The sequence below is a fragment of the Phyllobates terribilis genome, unplaced genomic scaffold, assembly GCF_046119375.1.
Source record: "Phyllobates terribilis strain yellow unplaced genomic scaffold, ASM4611937v1 Scaffold_12__6_contigs__length_324123572, whole genome shotgun sequence".
In the NCBI taxonomy this organism is placed as follows: domain Eukaryota; kingdom Metazoa; phylum Chordata; class Amphibia; order Anura; family Dendrobatidae; genus Phyllobates; species Phyllobates terribilis.
The window spans coordinates 90,614,278-90,638,251 of NW_027362772.1; the positions used below are offsets into that span (position 1 = coordinate 90,614,278).

A 23,974-nucleotide genomic window follows, 5' to 3' on the forward strand; every position below is an offset into this window, starting at 1 on the left:
CAGGACCCCGGAGAGCAGGGGCCCAGGACCCCGGAGAACCACGACCCAGGACCCCGGAGAACCACGACCCAGGACCCCGGAGAGCAGCGGCCCAGGACCCCGGAGAGCAGCGGCCCAGGACCCCGGAGAGCAGCGGCCCAGGACCCCTGAGAGCAGGGGTCCAGGATCCCGGAGAGCAGGGGCCCAGGACCCCGGAGAGCAGGGGCCCAGGATCCCAGAGAGCAGGGGCCCAGGACCCCGGAGAGCAGGGGCCCAGGACCCGGGAGAGCAGGGGCCCAGGACCCGGGAGAGCAGGGGCCCAGGACCCCGGAGAACCACGACCCAGGACCCCGGAGAACCACGACCCAGGACCCCGGAGAGCAGCGGCCCAGGACCCCGGAGAGCAGCGGCCCAGGACCCCGGAGAGCAGCGGCCCAGGACCCCGGAGAGCAGGGGCCCAGGACCCCGGAGAACCACGACCCAGGACCCCGGAGAACCACGACCCAGGACCCCGGAGAGCAGCGGCCCAGGACCCCGGAGAGCAGCGGCCCAGGACCCCGGAGAGCAGCGGCCCAGGACCCCGGAGAGCAGGGGTCCAGGATCCCGGAGAGCAGGGGCCCAGGACCCCGGAGAGCAGGGGCCCAGGATCCCAGAGAGCAGGGGCCCAGGACCCCGGAGAGCAGGGGCCCAGGACCCCGGAGAGCAGGGGCCCAGGACCCGGGAGAGCAGGGGCCCAGGACCCGGGAGAGCAGGGGCCCAGGACCCGGGAGAGCAGGGGCCCAGGACCCCGGAGAACCACGACCCAGGACCCCGGAGAGCAGGGGCCCAGGACCCCGGAGAACCACGACCCAGGACCCCGGAGAACCACGACCCAGGACCCCGGAGAACCACGACCCAGGACCCCGGAGAGCAGCGGCCCAGGACCCCGGAGAGCAGCGGCCCAGGACCCCGGAGAGCAGGGGCCCAGGACCCGGGAGAGCAGGGGCCCAGGACCCCGGAGAACCACGACCCAGGACCCCGGAGAACCACGACCCAGGACCCCGGAGAGCAGGGGCCCAGGACCCCAAAGAGCAGCAGCCCAGGACCCCAAAGAGCAGCAGCCCAGGACCACGGAGAGCAGCGGCCCAGAACCACGGAGAGCAGCGGCCCAGGACCACGGAGAACAGCAGCCCAGGACCACGGAGAGCAGCGGCCCAGGACCCCGGAGAGCAGCGGCCCAGGACCCCGGAGAGCAGCGGCCCAGGACCCCGGAGAGCAGCGGCCCAGGACCCCGGAGAGCAGCGGCCCAGGACCCCGGAGAGCAGCGGCCCAGGACCCCGGAGAGCAGCGGCCCAGGACCCCGGAGAGCAGCGGCCCAGGACCCCGGAGAGCAGCAGCCCAGGACCCCAAAGAGCAGCAGCCCAGGTCCCCAAAGAGCAGCAGCCCAGGACCCCAAAGAGCAGCAGCCCAGGACCCCGAAGAGCAGCGGCCCAGGACCCCGAAGAGCAGTGGCCCAGGACCCCGAAGAGCAGCGGCCCAGGACCCCGAAGAGCAGCGGCCCAGGACCCCGAAGAGCAGCGGCCCAGGACCCCGAAGAGCAGCGGCCCAGGACCCCGAAGAGCAGCGGCCCAGGACCCTGAAGAGCAGCGGCCCAGGACCCCGAAGAGCAGCGGCGCCGGGTTCTCGGACGGGACTGACCTTGAAGCTGACGAACCTCTTGGGAGCCGAGTCCATAATGCATCTCCTCATCGTCCAGCGAGGACCAGGCGCTGAGCGTGGCTTCAGTGATGGCGAACTGCTCCGCGACCCCTGAGGGACAGACACAGATCAGCAGCCGCAGACCCCAGATCACCGATCATTGCAGGGGCCCGGAAGAGCTCAGCCGTTATATTAGGGCTCAGGTGAGGATGATGGGGTGCTAGTCACCATTGTGGCCCTCTGTGAATGTCCAGGACCCCCCGGCCCCCCGACTTCACCTGCAGCAAATCGCGCTTCCTTCAGCTCATCCGTCAGGTCAGAGTAATTCTCCTCGTCGGTCAGGGAAGGGTCCCAGCCGGACTGGGGGGCGCTCCAGCCTTTCCACTCGATCAGATGGGCTACGCGGCCGCGGGCCATGGCGGTGGGCTTGGTGATGTGATCTTTTATGGTTTGTACCAGACCTAGAGGCAGAAATCACAGGGAGCACCAGGGGCCATCTGACTGCTGGGGCCCCGCTGCTCGGTGATGGCCCCCAATAAGAGAACCATTGAGGGCCTCATCTGGTCACATGACTCTGGATGGGGGTCTTCCACGTTACCTGACTGGTCCTGGAGAACGAGACGCTTCGGATCCACACGGTCTCCACAGAAATGCTGATCACAGGATAAAAGTAATCACTGAATCACATCCAGCGCCACCAAAGTGGGGCCCCGGACCCCCAGCAAAAAAAAACCCAGGAACCAGGCAAAAAGAAAAATAGGTTAAAAGCCCCCCATGCTCTTTTCAGTGATAGACACTAATATGTGCAACTTCAGCCAAAATTATACAGCCATAAAATGCCAAAATAATACCGCAGTACACAGATCACATCATACAACTGTATAATACCGCCATACACAGATCACATCATCTAATATCTGAATAATACCGCTATACACAGATCACATCATACAACTGTATAATACCGCCATACACAGATCACATCATCTAATATCTGAATAATACCGCCATACACAGATCACATCATCTAATATCTGAATAATACCGCCATACAGAGATCACATCATCTAATAACTGTATAATACCGCCATACACAGATCACATCATCTAATATCTGAATAATACCGCCATACACAGATCACATCATATAATATCTGAATAATACCGCTATACACAGATCACATTATACAACTGTATAATACCGCCATACACAGATCACATCATCTAATATCTGAATAATACCGCCATACACAGATCACATCATCTAATATCTGAATAATACCGCTATACACAGATCACATCATCTAATATCTGTATAATACCGCCATATACAGATCACATCATCTAATATCTGAATAATACCGCCATACACAGATCACATCATCTAATATCTGAATAATACCGCTATACACAGATCACATCATATAATATCTGAATAATACTGCCATACACAGATCACATCATATAACTGTATAATACCGCCATACACAGATCACATCATCTAACTGTATAATACCGCCATACACAGATCACATCATCTAATAACTGTATAATACCGCCATACACAGATCACATCATCTAATAACTGTATAATACCGCCATACACAGATCACATCATATAACGGTATAATACTGCCATACACAGATCACATCATACAACTGTATAATACCGCCATACACAGATCACATCATATAATATCTGAATAATACCGCCATACACAGATCACATCATACAACTGTATAATACCGCCATACACAGATCACATCATACAACTGTATAATACCGCCATACACAGATCACATCATATAATATCTGAATAATACCGCCATACACAGATCACATCATCTAATAACTGTATAATACCGCCATACACAGATCACATCATATAACGGTATAATACTGCCATACACAGATCACATCATATAACTGTATAATACTGCCATACACAGATCACATCATACAACTGAATAATACCGCCATACACAGATCACATCATATAATATCTGTATAATACCGCCATACACAGATCACATCATACAACTGTATAATACCGCCATACACAGATCACATCATATAATATCTGTATAATACCGCCATACACAGATCACATCATATAACTGTATAATACCGCCATACACAGATCACATCATATAACTGTATAATACCGCCATACACAGATCACATCATATAACTGTATAATACCGCCATACACAGATCACATCATATAACTGTATAATACCGCCATACACAGATCACATCATATAACTGTATAATACCGCCATACACAGATCACATCATATAACTGTATAATACTGCCATACAGAGATCAAATCATGTAACTGTATAATACCGCCATACACAGATCACATCATATAACTGTATAATACCGCCATACACAGATCACATCATATAACTGTATAATACCGCCATACACAGATCACATCATATAACTGTATAATACCGCCATACACAGATCATATCATATAATATCTGAATAATACTCCCATACACAGATCACATCATATAATATCTGTATAATACCGCCATACACAGATCACATCATATAATATCTGTATAATACCGCCATACACAGATCACATCATACAACTGTATAATACTGCCATACACAGATCACATCATATAATATCTGAATAATACCGCCATGCACAGATCACATCATATAATATCTGTATAATACCGCCATACACAGATCACATCATATAACTGTATAATACCGCCATACACAGATCACATCATATAAATGTATAATACTGCCATACATACATCACATCATATAACTGTATAATACCGCCATACACAGATCACATCATATAAATGTATAATACTGCCATACATAGATCACATCTTATAACTGTTTAATACCGCCATACACAGATCAAATCATATAACTGTATAATACCGCCATACACTGACCACATCATATAATAACAGTATAATACCGCCATACACAGATCACATCATATAATAACAGTATAATACCGCCACACACAGATCACATCATATAATAACAGTATAATACCGCCATACACAGATCATATCGTATAATAACAGTATAATACCGCCATACACAGATCACATCGTATAATAACCGTATAATACCCCCACACACAGATCACATCATATAATAACAGTATAATACCGCCACACACAGATCACATCATATAATAACAGTATAATACCGCCACACACAGATCACATCATATAACAACAATATAATACCGCCATACACAGATCACTTCATATAATAACAGTATAATACCGTCATACACAGATCACATCATATAATAATCATATAATACTGCCATACACAGATCACATCATATAATAATAGTTTAATACCGCCTGTGAAGAATATTGTAGATATAATCCCATGTCAATCAGTGTATCCTGTTTTGCAGGGGATTATAATGGTCTACAGTGTACAGCTGTAACCGGACACTGCTTCAGCTAAGAAGAAGGGAGGGGGCAGAGAGACAGTGAGTGACAAATGTCTCACAGCAGCGCTCAGCCATGGAGCTGCTACAGGAAGACCTCCTGTGGACCCCAGCTATGCGGCATGCCCTTTGTGTCAGACAATTATAATTCAACACCGAGTTATGGGAATATGATGCATCCCAGGGATACACCAAATAGATTTTTGGAATTACACGAATATAAGGAATGTCACCCTGGCTTCCAGCACAGTCTAGCGCGTAGGGATGGGGAGATACACGGCACAGCCTTTCAGAAACCCCTAGGGCCACTGTATTTGGTCCCCACGCATAGCAGGGGCCAACTGGATCCAATGACACCAGATCCAGATCCCTAGGACCGTCCATTAAGGAAGTATAGCCCATTTTAGTTTTGGAGGCCAGGGGTGGAGATTTAGGTCCAGCCAGGGGGCAGTAGGGGGAGTGACCCAGAGAAGTTAAAAGCTCCGACAGCTATAGCCCAGGGCTTTTTCTCTGGGGAGGTCGCGACGACACATCCTGTGAAGGAAGTCACAGAAAAGAGAGAGGGACCCACAAGCCTCCCATGTGGCAGCCCCTCCCCCACAAGTCAGGCCTTCCATCTGACTGGTAACTGACTCTTAGTATCTGCTTATCTCTTTTGTACCGTTACTATTGTGTTTCCATCTCGGACCATTATGTATGCATAACTCTTATGTATATAGTGTATTGCCTAGTGTGCCCTTAAGGCGATTAAATATATAATTTAACCTCGGGCTGCTCTTTTATCTCGATCCACGAATCCTCACGTCCATTGTTTGGTCCAACGAACACGCTACCGGGGCTGGTTTCTGGCCCAATATAATTCCCGTTAACGGACCGGGGGGCTTATATCTAATAGAAACTGGTGGCAGCTCTACCAGGCTGACAAGGTTCTGTTTCACTTGGGTCAGTGAGAGGGGCCTCTCAGCCTGTCAGGGGTGTGAGAGAGTGTGGTGCCACGTCAGTGACCGAGTGGGCCACCTCTTCTCACTCCCGGTACCTTCCTGTACCCGTGTGGACAGGGGGTGTCTGTGTAGAACTGTACCAATCTGACCCTACACGTCCCCGAGGGGGTGCAGAACGTCACGTTGGTGCAAAGGGCAGCGTGTTTCGTCTGACGTAACTGTAACGTCAGGCGGGCGGCGAGGTGTGGATCCTTCACAAGTGGTGGCAGCGGTGGGATTCTGCGTGATCTCTCTGGTGCCATTCATCACACCACCACACACAGATCACATCATATAATAACAGTATAATACCGCCATACACAGACCATATGTAATACTGGATGCTTTGCTTTTCTCCCTGGGGGGCACCTTTCAACAATGGCCCTTTGTATCCCTCTACAGCCGGTAGGCGGTCTATCCTCACTACCGTGGCCCCGGTGTTGCAGCACACGATGCTGCTCCCGCCACTCACCGATCAGGGAGGAGGTCGCCAGCTCTGTGATCTCGTAGCTCTCTGAATTCGCCTTGGATTCGCACATGAAGCCATTAGATGCCTTATAACATTTCTGTAGAGGAAGAAAGATGTCAGATTACAGCGGGGGGGAGGGGACGGTCACAGGGGTCAATGGGCCACATCCTACCCCTCACCTGCCCCAGCACATCCTCCTCCTCCTCATCCTCCTCTGGACTGTCGGTGGGTGCGGCGCCCTCTGCTGGTGGAGGTATTTCTGTAGATACCACTGGGGGGCAGCTCGGTTTTGTGTTATTGTTCGAGAAGTGAAAATCTTTGTTTCCACTGAGGAAAAACTCTGCAAAAGAAGAAGAGATGGGAAATTCTGAGACAAGGACAGAGACCCCCAAACTCCAAGAGTGAAAAGTGCAGCCCCCAAAACTCACTGCTCCCTGTACTCCAGATATGGCAGAAAACAGCTGCAGCTTCAATGGAGACCACTGGGTGGTCCTGCTGCGGCCGGTGATACTGAACTGAGCTCTGTAATGTTATTTGTGCAGAACACGGGTCAGGAAGAGCATAGACCGTAGTATTATATCAGTATTATAGACCGTAGTATTATATCCGTATTATAGAACGTAGTATTATATCAGTATTATAGACCGTAGTATTATATCAGTATTATAGAACGTAGTATTATATCAGTATTATAGACCGTAGTATTATATCCGTATTATAGAACGTAGTATTATATCAGTATTATAGAACGTAGTATTATATCAGTATTATAGACCGTAGTATTATATCCGTATTATAGAACGTAGTATTATATCAGTATTATAGACCGTAGTATTATATCCGTATTATAGACCGTAGTATTATATCCGTATTATAGACCGTAGTATTATATCAGTATTATAGACCGTAGTATTATATCAGTATTATAGACCGTAGTATTATATCCGTATTATAGACCGTAGTATTATATCCGTATTATAGAACGTAGTATTATATCCGTATTATAGACCGTAGTATTATATCCGTATTATAGACCGTAGTATTATATCAGTATTATAGACCGTAGTATTATATCAGTATTATAGACCGTAGTATTATATCAGTATTATAGACCGTAGTATTATATCCGTATTATAGACCGTAGTATTATATCCGTATTATAGACTGTAGTATTATATCCGTATTATAGACTGTAGTATTATATCAGTATTATAGACCGTAGTATTATATCCGTATTATAGAACGTAGTATTATATCCGTATTATAGACCGTAGTATTATATCAGTATTATAGACCGTAGTATTATATCAGTATTATAGACCGTAGTATTATATCCGTATTATAGACCGTAGTATTATATCCGTATTATAGACCGTAGTATTATATCAGTATTATAGACCGTAGTATTATATCCGTATTATAGAACGTAGTATTATATCCGTATTATAGACCGTAGTATTATATCAGTATTATAGACCGTAGTATTATATCAGTATTATAGACCGTAGTATTATATCAGTATTATAGAACGTAGTATTATATCAGTATTATAGACCGTAGTATTATATCCGTATTATAGACCGTAGTATTATATCAGTATTATAGACCGTAGTATTATATCCGTATTATAGACCGTAGTATTATATCCGTATTATAGAACGTAGTATTATATCAGTATTATAGAACGTAGTATTATATCAGTATTATAGACTGTAGTATTATATCAGTATTATAGACCGTAGTATTATATCAGTATTATAGACCGTAGTATTATATCCGTATTATAGAACGTAGTATTATATCAGTATTATAGACTGTAGTATTATATCAGTATTATAGACCGTAGTATTATATCAGTATTATAGACCGTAGTATTATATCCGTATTATAGAACGTAGTATTATATCAGTATTATAGACTGTAGTATTATATCAGTATTATAGACCGTAGTATTATATCAGTATTATAGACCGTAGTATTATATCCTTATTATAGACCGTAGTATTATATCCTTATTATAGACCGTAGTATTATATCAGTATTATAGACCGTAGTATTATATCCGTATTATAGACCGTAGTATAATATCAGTATTATAGACTGTAGTATTATATCCGTATTATAGACCGTAGTATTATATCCGTATTATAGAACGTAGTATTATATCAGTATTATAGAACGTAGTATTATATCAGTATTATAGACCGTAGTATTATATCCTTATTATAGACCGTAGTATTATATCCTTATTATAGACCGTAGTATTATATCAGTATTATAGACCGTAGTATTATATCCGTATTATAGACCGTAGTATAATATCAGTATTATAGACTGTAGTATTATATCCGTATTATAGACCGTAGTATTATATCCGTATTATAGACCGTAGTATTATATCCGTATTATAGAACGTAGTATTATATCAGTATTATAGACCGTAGTATTATATCCTTATTATAGACCGTAGTATTATATCAGTATTATAGACCGTAGTATTATATCCGTATTATAGACCGTAGTATTATATCCGTATTATAGAACGTAGTATTATATCAGTATTATAGAACGTAGTATTATATCAGTATTATAGACTGTAGTATTATATCAGTATTATAGACCGTAGTATTATATCAGTATTATAGACCGTAGTATTATATCAGTATTATAGACTGTAGTATAATATCAGTATTATAGACTGTAGTATTATATCCGTATTATAGAACGTAGTATTATATCAGTATTATAGACTGTAGTATTATATCAGTATTATAGACCGTAGTATTATATCAGTATTATAGACCGTAGTATTATATCCTTATTATAGACCGTAGTATTACATCCTTATTATAGACCGTAGTATTATATCAGTATTATAGACCGTAGTATTATATCCGTATTATAGACCGTAGTATAATATCAGTATTATAGACTGTAGTATTATAGACTGTAGTATTATATCCGTATTATAGAACGTAGTATTATATCAGTATTATAGACTGTAGTATTATATCAGTATTATAGACTGTAGTATTATATCCGTATTATAGAACGTAGTATTATATCAGTATTATAGACTGTAGTATTATATCAGTATTATAGACCGTAGTATTATATCAGTATTATAGACCGTAGTATTATATCCTTATTATAGACCGTAGTATTACATCCTTATTATAGACCGTAGTATTATATCCGTATTATAGACCGTAGTATAATATCAGTATTATAGACCGTAGTATTATATCCGTGTTATAGACCGTAGTATAATATCAGTATTATAGACTGTAGTATTATATCCGTATTATAGAGCGTAGTATTATATCAGTATTATAGACTGTAGTATTATAGACTGTAGTATTATATCCGTATTATAGAGCGTAGTATTATATTAATAAGGAAAAAATCCAGCTTCGGAAGTCCCAAGAAAAATAATAAATGTATTTGTATATATTAAAAATGATAGATTGAAGCATTATAGTCACTGCCCCGGCGGGAGAGGACTGGGCAGACGCGTTTCAGACCGTCAGGTCTTTGATCATTGCTATATAAAAACCCACAGGTCGTTGTTCAATATTACGGCCTGTCAGAGTCATGTGACAAATCTCTGCCAATCACATCGAAGGTTATTACAACCAATAAAAGCACAAAACACATTGTATGAAACGTCAGAACGAGACAAGCGCACACCTGATTGATATGGGCAGCACTGTACTGTATATAGGGCAGCACGGTGGCTCAGTGGTTAGCACAGTGGCTCAGTGGTTAGCACTGTACTGTATATAGGGCAGCACGGTGGCTCAGTGGTTAGCACAGTGGCTCAGTGGTTAGCACTGTACTGTATATAGGGCAGCACAGTGGCTCAGTGGTTAGCACTGCACATAGGGCAGCACGGTGGCTCAGTGGTTAGCACAGTGGCTCAGTGGTCAGCACTGTACTGTATATAGGGCAGCACGGTGGCTCAGTGGTTAGCACTGTACTGTATATAGGGCAGCACGGTGGCTCAGTGGTCAGCACTGTACTGTATATAGGGCAGCACGGTGGCTCAGTGGTTAGCACAGTGGCTCAGCACTGTACTGTATATAGGGCAGCACAGTGGCTCAGTGGTTAGCACAGTGGCTCAGTGGTTAGCACTGTACTGTATATAGGGCAGCACGGTGGCTCAGTGGTTAGCACAGTGGCTCAGTGGTTAGCACTGTACTGTATATAGGGCAGCACGGTGGCTCAGTGGTTAGCACAGTGGCTCAGTGGTTAGCACTGTACTGTATATAGGGCAGCACGGTGGCTCAGTGGTTAGCACAGTGGCTCAGTGGTTAGCACTGCACTGTATATAGGGCAGCACGGTGGCTCAGTGGTTAGCACAGTGGCTCAGTGGTCAGCACTGTACTGTATATAGGGCAGCACGGTGGCTCAGTGGTTAGCACTGTACTGTATATAGGGCAGCACGGTGGCTCAGTGGTCAGCACTGTACTGTATATAGGGCAGCACGGTGGCTCAGTGGTTAGCACAGTGGCTCAGCACTGTACTGTATATAGGGCAGCACAGTGGCTCAGTGGTTAGCACAGTGGCTCAGTGGTTAGCACTGTACTGTATATAGGGCAGCACGGTGGCTCAGTGGTTAGCACAGTGGCTCAGTGGTTAGCACTGTACTGTATATAGGGCAGCACGGTGGCTCAGTGGTTAGCACAGTGGCTCAGTGGTTAGCACTGCACTGTATATAGGGCAGCACGGTGGCTCAGTGGTTAGCACAGTGGCTCAGTGGTCAGCACTGTACTGTATATAGGGCAGCACGGTGGCTCAGTGGTTAGCACTGTACTGTATATAGGGCAGCACGGTGGCTCAGTGGTCAGCACTGTACTGTATATAGGGCAGCACGGTGGCTCAGTGGTTAGCACAGTGGCTCAGTGGTCAGCACTGTACTGTATATAGGGCAGCACAGTGGCTCAGTGGTTAGCACAGTGGCTCAGTGGTTAGCACTGTACTGTATATAGGGCAGCACGGTGGCTCAGTGGTTAGCACAGTGGCTCAGTGGTTAGCACTGTACTGTATATAGGGCAGCACGGTGGCTCAGTGGTTAGCACAGTGGCTCAGTGGTCAGCACTGTACTGTATATAGGGCAGCACGGTGGCTCAGTGGTTAGCACTGTACTGTATATAGGGCAGCACAGTGACTCAGTGGTTAGCACTGTACTGTATATAGGGCAGCACGGTGGCTCAGTGGTTAGCACTGTACTGTATATAGGGCATCACGGTGGCTTAGTGGTATTATCTTCTAGCCTGTTGTCTTCTGCCTATCCTGGAGGCTGTATTTCCAGGCCTGTGTGAACCCGCTCCTGTATCTTGCTGCTGTGTCTGTTCTTGTCTGAATACTCTCCTAGCCTGTTTTGTTTTTCTCTATGTCCGTACTTTCCCTTTTTCTGCAGAGTCTGAACTCGTAACTAACTCCTGCTCGTTGTCACTGTACTTCCGTTTGTGAGTTTGTGGTCCACTCGCTACTTCTCTGCAAGTACCCTGTGGGTATCTGGTTCTGCCTTTCCCTTCTAGTCTGTTCCGTGTGTACAGAGCCCTGTCCCCACTGCGTCTGCGGTTTTCGCTTTGCTCAGCTCTGTCCGCCGCGTCTGCGGTTTTCGCTTTGCTCAGCTCTGTCCGCCGCGTCTGCGGTTTTCGCTTTGCTCAGCTCTGTCCGCCGCGTCTGCGGTTTTCGCTTTGCTCAGCTCTGTCCGCCGCGTCTGCGGTTTTCGCTTTGCTCAGCTCTGTCCGCCGCGTCTGCGGTTTTCGCTTTGCTCAGCTCTGTCCGCCGCGTCTGCGGTTTTCGCTTTGCTCAGCTCTGTCCGCCGCGTCTGCGGTTTTCGCTTTGCTCAGCTCTGTCCGCCCCGTCTGCGGTTTTCGCTTTGCTCAGCTCTGTCCGCCGCGTCTGCGGTTTTCGCTTTGCTCAGCTTTGTCCGCCGCGTCTGCGGTTTTCGCTTTGCTCAGCTCTGTCCGCCGCGTCTGCGGTTTTCGCTTTGCTCAGCTCTGTCCGCCGCGTCTGCGGTTTTCGCTTTGCTCAGCTCTGTCCGCCGCGTCTGCGGTTTTTGCTTTGCTCAGCTCTGTCCGCCGCGTCTGCGGTTTTCGCTTTGCTCAGCTCTGTCCGCCGCGTCTGCGGTTTTCGCTTTGCTCAGCTCTGTCCGCCGCGTCTGCGGTTTTCGCTTTGCTCAGCTCTGTCCGCCGCGTCTGCGGTTTTCGCTTTGCTCAGCTCTGTCTGCCGCGTCTGCGGTTTTCGCTTTGCTCTGCCCTGTCCGCCGCGTCTGCGGTTTCGAATTTGTCTCCCAGTCTGTACTGGACCCTACCCAGCCTGCGCTCTAGTCTGCCTGTTCCTGTATTCCCCGGTGTGGGTCAACAGCCATGTCCGGAGTCTGACCTGGAGTAGACCCTGGTTCCTCTGCTCGGTTCCTCCCTGGTGCACTGGCGTCGTATGCCGTCGTGCGACCTTGGTCGGATCGGGCAGATACTTAGTTACGCCCCTCCAGGCACTCTCCGGTTCATTGCACAGTGGAATCACTACATAAACACGCACACGCCAGTCAGTCCGGGCGTGTGCATTACAGCATGCTCAGGCCATGGTTCCCGTTGAGCCCCACGGCCTTCGCTCTCTGAGACGTTTTCCAGCGAATACGTGCATTAAAAATAAATAAATAAAATTATTATTTTTTTTCCTTAGCTGAGTTCCAGGCGAATTACGCACCCGTCCAGATGGATCTTTCTGCACTCGTTCCTGCGGATCCGCCACGTTACTATGGGGATCCAAGACAGAGTCGTGCATTTGTGGAGCAATGCATGCTACACTTCAAGTTCTACCCTCTATGTTTTCCCACAGATCGGGCTAAGGTGGGATTCATGATGTCTTACCTAGCGGGTGATGCCTTGAATTGGATCACCCCCCTATGGGACGCACAGGATCCTATCGTCCTGGACATAATGGCCTTCCTGGTGGCCTTTCTAATGGTCTTCGATGATCCTAACCCGGAGGCTCCTGTTGAAGCTTCACTTCCCAATATCCCGGAGCAGCCCCGATGGGTAATGTGTGTGGGTAGCGCAATAGTCCTCCAGCCCAATGAGACTACTGCCCACCCAGAATCCTCACAGGGTGACTACACTCTCCGGAATACTTCTCCCAACCTCAAGAGACAGTCCAGACGTGCTAGACGTAGAGGCAAGCCGTCACGCCAGGGTCTGTCCTCCCTGAGACCTCCTGACCCTAACCTTGAAGTCCCTACTGAAGCTTCATCTCCCTGTATCCCGGAGAAGCCCCAACGGGTAATGTGCGTGGGTAGTGCACCAGTTCTCCTGCCCGAAGAGACTGCTGCCCACCCAGAATCCACACCGGAGGACCCCCTGTTGCCTCCTGAATCCCCCGGGATACCACTTGATGACTATTGGAGAGAGACTTCCCTATACTCTGCACCTGTTACCTCGCCCGCTTCGTCCAGTGAGTCCGACCTAGTGTTCTCCGAAGCAGAGGTTACCCCCGAGTCTCTACACCTCTCCGATCAGACGGAGGATCTCCAGTTGTCTCTTGAACCCTTCGGGGTGCTACCTGGTAGCGAATGGACAGAGACTTTCCTATACTCTGTACCTGATACCTCGGCTGCTTCATCCAGTGAGTCCGATCTAGTGTACTCCGAAGCAGAGGTTACCCATGAGTCTCTTCACCCCTCCGACCTGGCGGAGGACCTCCAGTTGTCTCCTGAGCCCTTCGGGGTGCTACCTGGTAGCGAAAGGACAGAGACTCTCTTATACTCTGTACCTGATACCTTGCTCGCTTCGTCCAGTGAGTCCAACCTAGTGTACTCCGAAGCAGAGGTTACTCCTGAGTCTCTACACCCCTCCGACCAGGCGGAGGACCTCCAGTTGTCTCCAGAACCCTTCGGGGTGCCACCTGGTGGTGAATGGACAGAGACTTTCCTATATCCTGGATCTGATACCTCGCCCGCTTCATTCAGTGAGTCCGACCTAGTGTACTCCGAAGCCGAGGTCATCCCCGAGTCTCTACACCCCTCCGACCAGGCGGAGGACCTTCAGTTGTCTCCTGAACCCTTCGGGGTGCTACCTGATAGCGAATGGACAGAGACTCTCCTATACTCGGTACCTGATACCTCGCCCGCTTCTTCCAGTGAGTCCGACCTAGTGTACTCCGAAGCAGAGGTTATCTCCGAGTCTCTGCACTCTTCCGACCCGGCGGAGGACCCCCAGTTGTTTCCTGAATCCTCCGGGGTACCACCCGATAAAGAGACAGTGACTTTTCTACACCTTGTACCTGATACCTCGCCCATTTCATCCTGTGAGCTTGACAAGATGTACCCCGAAGCAGAGGATACCCTCGAGTCTCTGCACCCCTCCAACCCGTCGGAGGGCTTTCAGTTGTCTCCTGAACCCTCTGGGGTGCTACCTGATAATAAGTGGACAGAGACTTCCTTGTGTGCTATTCCTGGTACTCCACCCGTTTCGTCTGTTGCTGAGGATGGCTGGATAGGAGGTAGCATCCTAGCTAACCAGAGGAGACCAGTTTTTCCGGTGGACAGTGGAAGTGATCTCCTTGAAGTAAAGGATTGGCCCTCGAATTCCCTGCGGAACATTCTGGCAGGCCTGAAGAAGAGGGGGCGTAAGGGGGGGTACTGTAACATACCTGGCGGCGTCCTTGCATAGTGGTCCATCTCCCACTGTGCAAGAGCGCGCACTTGATCTCTAGTCCAGTTTGCTAGCCTGGCTTCCCTCCATGCTGTCTGTTTGCCTCTGTGTCTGCTGCTTAAGGGCGGCGCCCGATCACTTCCTGCTTTTTGTACCTGCTGCAGGCACACCCCTTGTGCGTCCTCAGCCTATTGCTGTCTGCCATCTGGTATTTAACCCAGCTGCTCCAAAGAATCCCTGCCTGGGCATTGTGTTCTGTCAGTTGGCCTTTGGTCACTGATATGCCAGGTCCTGTTTATATTTCCTGCCTTCGGTATCAGTTCCCGTGTCTGAACTGTGTCCTGTCTGTATTATCTTCTAGCCTGTTGTCTTCTGCCTATCCTGGAGGCTGTATTTCCAGGCCTGTGTGAACCCGCTCCTGTATCTTGCTGCTGTGTCTGTTCTTGTCTGAATACTCTCCTAGCCTGCTTTGTTTTTTTCTATGTCCGTACTTTCCCTTTTTCTGCAGAGTCTGAACTCGTACCTAACTCCTGCTCGTTGTCACTGTACTTCCGTTTGTGAGTTTGTGGTCCACTCGCTACTTCTCTGCAAGTACCCTGTGGGTATCTGGTTCTGCCTTTCCCTTCTAGTCTGTTCCGTGTGTACAGAGCCCTGTCCCCACTGCGTCTGCGGTTTTCGCTTTCCTCAGCTCTGTCCGCCGCGTCTGCGGTTTTCGCTTTGCTCAGCTCTGTCCGCAGCGTCTGCGGTTTTCGCTTTGCTCAGCTCTGTCCGCCGCGTCTGCGGTTTTCGCTTTGCTCAGCTCTGTCCGCCGCGTCTGCGGTTTTCGCTTTGCTCAGCTCTGTCCGCCGCGTCCGCGGTTTTCGCTTTGCTCAGCTCTGTCCGCCGCGTCTGCGGTTTTCGCTTTGCTCTGCCCTGTCCGCCGCGTCTGCGGTTTCGAATTTGTCTCCCAGTCTGTACTGGACCCTACCCAGCCTGCGCTCTAGTCTGCCTGTTCCTGTATTCCCCGGTGTGGGTCAACAGCCGTGTCCGGAGTCTGACCTGGAGTAGACCCTGGTTCCTCTGCTCGGTTCCTCCCTGGTGCACTGGCGTCGTATGCTGTCGTGCGACCTTGGTCGGATCGGGCAGATACTTAGTTACGCCCCTCCAGGCACTCTCCGGTTCATTGCACAGTGGAATCACTACATAAACACGCACACGCCAGTCAGTCCGGGCGTGTGCATTACAAAAATAAATAAAAACATAACTAAAAAGAGTATTGGGTATTATAAGAAATGTTTATTAGGTTAGAGAAGTGTAGGGCCCGGCCAGAAGCGTCTACCTTGTCCTGGTGGCTGCTTAAAAAATCTTTTGGCCAAAACAAAAGCTGCAGCTGTGTATGTGATCAGGTTCGATGGGAACTGGTAATGTGTGAGGACGGGGTGCAGAAGTGGAGTTTTTCCAAGAAATGGGACTGTGGAAGGTTCGAGGGGTGGTGGCGGAGCGGCAGTGGAGCGTAGTCGGAGTCTCAAGGGGGCCCGAAAATTTTGCCAGTATGGGGCCCTGAAATTCCTGGTGGCAGCCCTGGTCATGCAGCCGACGTATTGAACATTACACGATAAACAAGTAAGTAAAAATATAACATAGAAAAAGTTGTAATTGATAAAACTCTTGATTTGATATGTTTTATTGGTTGTAGTCCAGTTTTTTAATTTCTGTGAATTGAGGACTGTATTGTGAAGTAAAAGTAACTGGTTTATATTTTGGTGAGTTTATCTTTAACCCTCTCCTGTCCGTCCGTGTCTTATATTCATGGCTCTTTCTATCGTCCAATTAGAATATTTGCGACTACACAATCTATTTGTGGCCGTACTTTTTCCATATGGGGTTGTATGAGCACCTCAGAGTAAATTTAAGTGAAATATCTAGAAAATCGATTTTATTAGTTTGTATATTGAATGTGAACTGGAGGTTTATATCATTCTTATTAAGATGTGACACAAAATTCTCGGCCGTCTCTTTATCCCACTCCCATATCAGGAGCAGGTCGTCAATATAACGACCATACCACGACCATACCAGCTGATATGGGAGAGGACGTCTGATGGGGCTGAAAATATGAAAAATTCTTCCCAAATAGCCATGTAGATATTGGGGATAGAAGGTGAGAATCCTGCTCCCATTGAAACTCCGCACTTTTTAGATAAAATGTACCATTAAATGAAAAAAAATGATGTGACAACAAAAAATCTGTCACCAGATTTACTGATATAATACTACGATGTGTAATACTGATATAATACTATACGAGGTGTAATACTGCTATAATACTATGGTGTGTAATACTGATATAATAATATACGTCGTGTAATACTGCTATAATACTATGGTGTGTAATACTGATATAATACTATACGTGGTGTAATACTGATATAATACTACAGTGTGTAATACTGATATACTATACATGGTGTAATACTGATATAATACTACAGTGTGTAATACTGATAATACTATACGTGGTGTAATACTGATATAATACTACGGTGTGTAATACTGATAATACTATATGTGGTGTAATACTGATATAATACTACAGTGTGTAATACTGATAATACTATACGTGGTGTAATACTGATCTAATACTACAGTGTGTAATACTGATAATACTATATGTGGTGTAATACTGATATAATACTACGGTGTGTAATACTGATAATACTATACGTGGTGTAATACTGATCTAATACTACAGTGTGTAATACTGATAATACTATATGTGGTGTAATACTGATATAATACTACGGTGTGTAATACTGATAATACTATATGTGGTGTAATACTGATATAATACTACGGTGTGCAATACTGATAATACTATACGTGGTGTAATACTGATATAATACTACAGTATGTAATACTGATATAATACTATACATGGTGTAATACTGATATAATACTATGGTGTGTAATACTGATATAATACTATACGTGGTGTAATACTGATATAATACTACAGTGTGTAATACTGATAATACTACAGTGTGTAATACTGATATAATACTATGGTGTGTAATACTGATAATACTATACATGGTGTAATACTGATATAATACTATACGTGGTATAATACTGATATAATACTACAGTGTGTAATACTGATAATACTATACGTGGTGTAATACTGATATAATACTATACGTGGTGTAATACTGATATAATACTATGGTGTGTAATACTGATAATACTATACTTGGTGTAATACTGATCTAATACTACAGTGTGTAATACTGATAATACTATACGTGGTGTAATACTGATATAATACTATACGTGGTGTAATACTGATATAATACTATGGTGTGTAATACTGATACTATACGTGGTATAATACTGATATAATACTATACGTGGTGTAATACTGATATAATACTATACGTGGTGTAATACTGATATAATACTATGGTGTGTAATACTGATACTATACGTGGTATAATACTGATATAATACTATACGTGGTGTAATACTGATATAATACTATACGTGGTGTAATACTGATATAATACTATGGTGTGTAATACTGATAATACTATACGTGGTGTAATACTGATACTATACATGGTGTAATACTGATATAATACTATACGTGGTATAATACTGATATAATACTACAGTGTGTAATACTGATAATACTATATGTGGTGTAATACTGATATAATACTATGGTGTGCAATACTGATATAATACTATACGTGGTGTAATACTGATATAATACTACGGTGTGTAATACTGATATAATACTATACGTGCTGTAATACTGATATAATACTACAGTGTGTAATACTGATATAATACTATACGTGGTGTAATACTGATATAATACTACGGTGAGTAATACTGATAATACTATACGTGGTGTAATACTGATATAATACTATACGTGGTGTAATACTGATATAATACTACGGTGAGTAATACTGATAATACTATACGTGGTGTAATACTGATATAATACTACGGTGTATAATATTGATATAATGCTATACGTGGTGTAATACTGATATAATACTACGGTGTGTAATACTGATAATAGTATACGTGGTGTAATACTGATATAATACTATGGTGTGTAATACTGATAATACTATACGTGGTGTAATACTGATATAATACTATACGTGGTGTAATACTGATATAATACTATACGTGGTATAATACTGATATAATACTATGGTGTGTAATACTGATAATACTATACGTGGTGTAATACTGATATAATACTATACGTGGTGTAATACTGATATAATACTATGGTGTGCAATACTGATATAATACTATACGTGGTGTAATACTGATATAATACTATGGTGTGCAATACTGATATAATACTATACGTGGTGTAATACTGATATAATACTACAGTGTGTAATACTGATAATACTATACGTGGTGTAATACTGATATAATACTACGGTGTGTAATACTGATATAATACTATACGTGCTGTAATACTGATATAATACTACAGTGTGTAATACTGATATAATACTATACGTGGTGTAATACTGATATAATACTACGGTGAGTAATGCTGATAATACTATACGTGGTGTAATACTGATATAATACTATACGTGGTGTAATACTGATATAATACTACGGTGAGTAATACTGATAATACTATACGTGGTGTAATACTGATATAATACTACGGTGTATAATACTGATATAATGCTATACGTGGTGTAATACTGATGTAATACTGATAATACTATACGTGGTGTAATACTGATATAATACTATACGTGGTGTAATACTGATATAATACTACAGTATGTAATACTGATATAATACTATACGTGGTGTAATACTGATATAATACTACGGTGTGTAATACTGATAATACTATACGTGGTGTAATACTGATATAATACTATACGTGGTGTAATACTGATATAATACTAGGGTGTATAATACTGATATAATGCTATACGTGGTGTAATACTGATATAATACTACGGTGTGTAATACTGATATAATACTACGGTGAGTAATACTGATATAATACTATACGTGGTGTAATACTGATATAATACTATACGTGGTGTAATACTGATATAATACTACGGTGTGTAATACTGATAATACTATACGTGGTGTAATACTGATATAATACTATACGTGGTGTAATACTGATATAATACTACGGTGTGTAATACTGATAATACTATACGTGGTGTAATACTGATATAATACTACGGTGTATAATACTGATATAATGCTATACGTGGTGTAATACTGATATAATACTACGGTGTATAATACTGATATAATGCTATACGTGGTGTAATACTGATATAATGCTACAGTGTGTAATACTGATATAATACTACAGTGTGTAATACTGATAATACTATACGTGGTGTAATACTGATATAATACTACGGTGAGTAATACTGATAATACTATACGTGGTGTAATACTGATATAATACTATACGTGGTATAATACTGATATAATACTACGGTGTATAATACTGATATAATGCTATACGTGGTGTAATACTGATATAATACTACGGTGTATAATACTGATATAATGCTATACGTGGTGTAATACTGATATAATGCTACAGTGTGTAATACTGATATAATACTACAGTGTGTAATACTGATATAATACTATACGTGGTGTAATACTGATATAATACTACGGTGTATAATACTGATATAATGCTATACGTGGTGTAATACTGATATAATACTACGGTGTATAATACTGATATAATGCTATACGTGGTGTAATACTGATATAATACTACGGTGTATAATACTGATATAATGCTATACGTGGTGTAATATTGATAATACTATACGTGGTGTAATACTGATATAATACTATACGTGGTGTAATACTGATATAATACTACAGTGTGTAATACTGATATAATACTACGGTGAGTAATACTGATAATACTATACGTGGTGTAATACTGATATAATACTATACGTGGTATAATACTGATATAATACTACGGTGTATAATACTGATATAATGCTATACGTGGTGTAACACTGATATAATACTACGGTGTATAATACTGATATAATGCTATACGTGGTGTAATACTGATATAATACTACGGTGTATAATACTGATATAATGCTATACGTGGTGTAATACTGATATAATGCTACAGTGTGCAATACTGATATAATACTACAGTGTGTAATACTGATATAATACTATACGTGGTGTAATACTGATATAATACTACGGTGTATAATACTGATATAATGCTATACGTGGTGTAATACTGATATAATACTACGGTGTGTAATACTGATAATACTATACGTGGTGTAATACTGATATAATAATACGGTGTGTAATACTGATAATACTATACGTGGTGTAATACTGATATAATACTACGGTGTGTAATACTGATATAATACAACGGTGTGTAATACTGATATAATACTACAGTGTGTAATACTGATATAATACTACGGTGTGTAATACTGATAATACTATACATGGTGTAATACTGATATAATACTACGGTGTGTAATACTGATATAATACAACGGTGTGTAATACTGATATAATACTACAGTGTGTAATACTGATATAATACTATACGTGGTGTAATACTGATATAATACTATACGTGGTGTAATACTGATATAATACTATACGTGGTGTAATACTGATATAATACTACTGTGTGTAATACTGATAATACTATACGTGGTGTAATACTGATATAATACTACGGTGTGTAATACTGATATAATACAACGGTGTGTAATACTGATATACTACTACAGTGTGTAATACTGATATAATACTACGGTGTGTAATACTGATAATACTATACATGGTGTAATACTGATATAATACTATACGGTGTGTAATACTGATATAATACTATACGTAGTGTAATACTGATATAATACTACAGTGTGTAATACTGATAATACTATACATGGTGTAATACTGATATAATACTACGGTGTGTAATAATGATATAATACTATACGTGGTGTAATACTGATATAATACTACGGTGTGTAATACAGATAATACTATATGTGGTGTAATACTGATCTCATACTATACGTGGTGTAATACTGATACTATACGTGGTGTAATACTGATATAATACTATACGTGGTGTAATACTGATATAATGCTACAGTGTGTAATACTGATATAATACTATATGTGGTGTAATACTGATATAATACTATACGTGGTGTAATACTGATATAATACTACAGTGTGTAATACTGATAATACTATACGTGGTGTAATACTGATATAATACTACGGTGTGTAATACTGATAATACTATACGTGGTGTAATACTGATATAATACTGATATAATACTATATGTGGTGTAATACTGATATAATACTATGGTGTGTAATACTGATAATACTATACGTGGTGTAATACTGATATAATACTATGGTGTGTAATACTGATAATACAATACGTGGTGTAATACTGATCTAATACTATACGTGGTGTAATACTGATATAATATTATATGTGGTGTAATACTGATATAATACTATGGTGTGCAATACTGATATAATACTATACGTGGTGTAATACTGATATAATACTACAGTGTGTAATACTGATAATACTATACGTGGTGTAATACTGATATAATACTACAGTGTGTAATACTGATATAATGCTACAGTGTGTAATACTGATATAACACTACGGTGAGTAATACTGATAATACTATACGTGGTGTAATACTGATATAATACTACGGTGTGTAATACTGATATAATACTACAGAGTGTAATACTGATATAATACTATACGTGGTGTAATACTGATATAATACTACGGTGAGTAATACTGATAATACTATACGTGGTGTAATACTGATATAATACTACAGTGTGTAATACTGATATAATACTACAGTGTGTAATACTGATATAATTCTATACGTGGTGTGATACTGATATAATACTATGGTGTGTAATACTGATATAATACTACAGTGTGTAATACTGATATAATACTATATGTGGTGTAATACTGATATAATGCTACGGTGTGTAATACTGATATAATACTACAGTGTGTAATACTGATATAATACTATATGTGGTGTAATGCTGATATAATACTACAGTGTGTAATACTGATAATACTATACGTGGTGTAATACTGATATAATACTACGGTGTGTAATACTGATAATACTATATGTGGTGTAATACTGATATAATACTACAGTGTGTAATACTGATATATTACTATACGTGGTGTAATACTGATATAATACTACAGTGTGTAATACTGATATAATACTATACGTGGTGTAATACTGATATAATACTACGGCGAGTAATACTGATATAATACTATACGTGGTGTAATACTGATATAATACTACGGCGAGTAATACTGATATAATACTATACGTGGTGTAATACTGATATAATACTACAGTGTGTAATACTGATATAATACTATACGTGGTGTAATACTGATATAATACTACGGCGAGTAATACTGATATAATACTATACTTGGTGTAATACTGATATAATCCTACAGTGTGTAATACTGATATAATACTATACGTGGTGTAATACTGATATAATACTACGGCGAGTAATACTGATATAATACTATACGTGGTGTAATACTGATATAATACTACAGTGTGTAATACTGATATAATACTACGGTGTGTAATACTGATAATACTATATGTGGTGTAATACTGATA

At 42.7% G+C, this 23,974-nt stretch overlaps 1 protein-coding gene across 1 annotated transcript in view; it reads right to left on the bottom strand.

Moving 5' to 3' along the window:
• FAM131C (family with sequence similarity 131 member C) overlaps positions 1 to 23,974 on the bottom strand; it is a 49,437-nt gene that overhangs the window by 3,114 nt on the left and 22,349 nt on the right. The window contains exons 2-5 of the mRNA XM_073656130.1: positions 6,741 to 6,901; positions 6,565 to 6,658; positions 1,935 to 2,117; positions 1,657 to 1,767 (exon numbers count right to left, since the gene is read on the bottom strand). Of these exons, the coding sequence (XP_073512231.1) occupies positions 1,657 to 1,767; positions 1,935 to 2,117; positions 6,565 to 6,658; positions 6,741 to 6,901 (549 nt within the window). The remainder of the gene's footprint in view (positions 1 to 1,656; positions 1,768 to 1,934; positions 2,118 to 6,564; positions 6,659 to 6,740; positions 6,902 to 23,974) is intronic.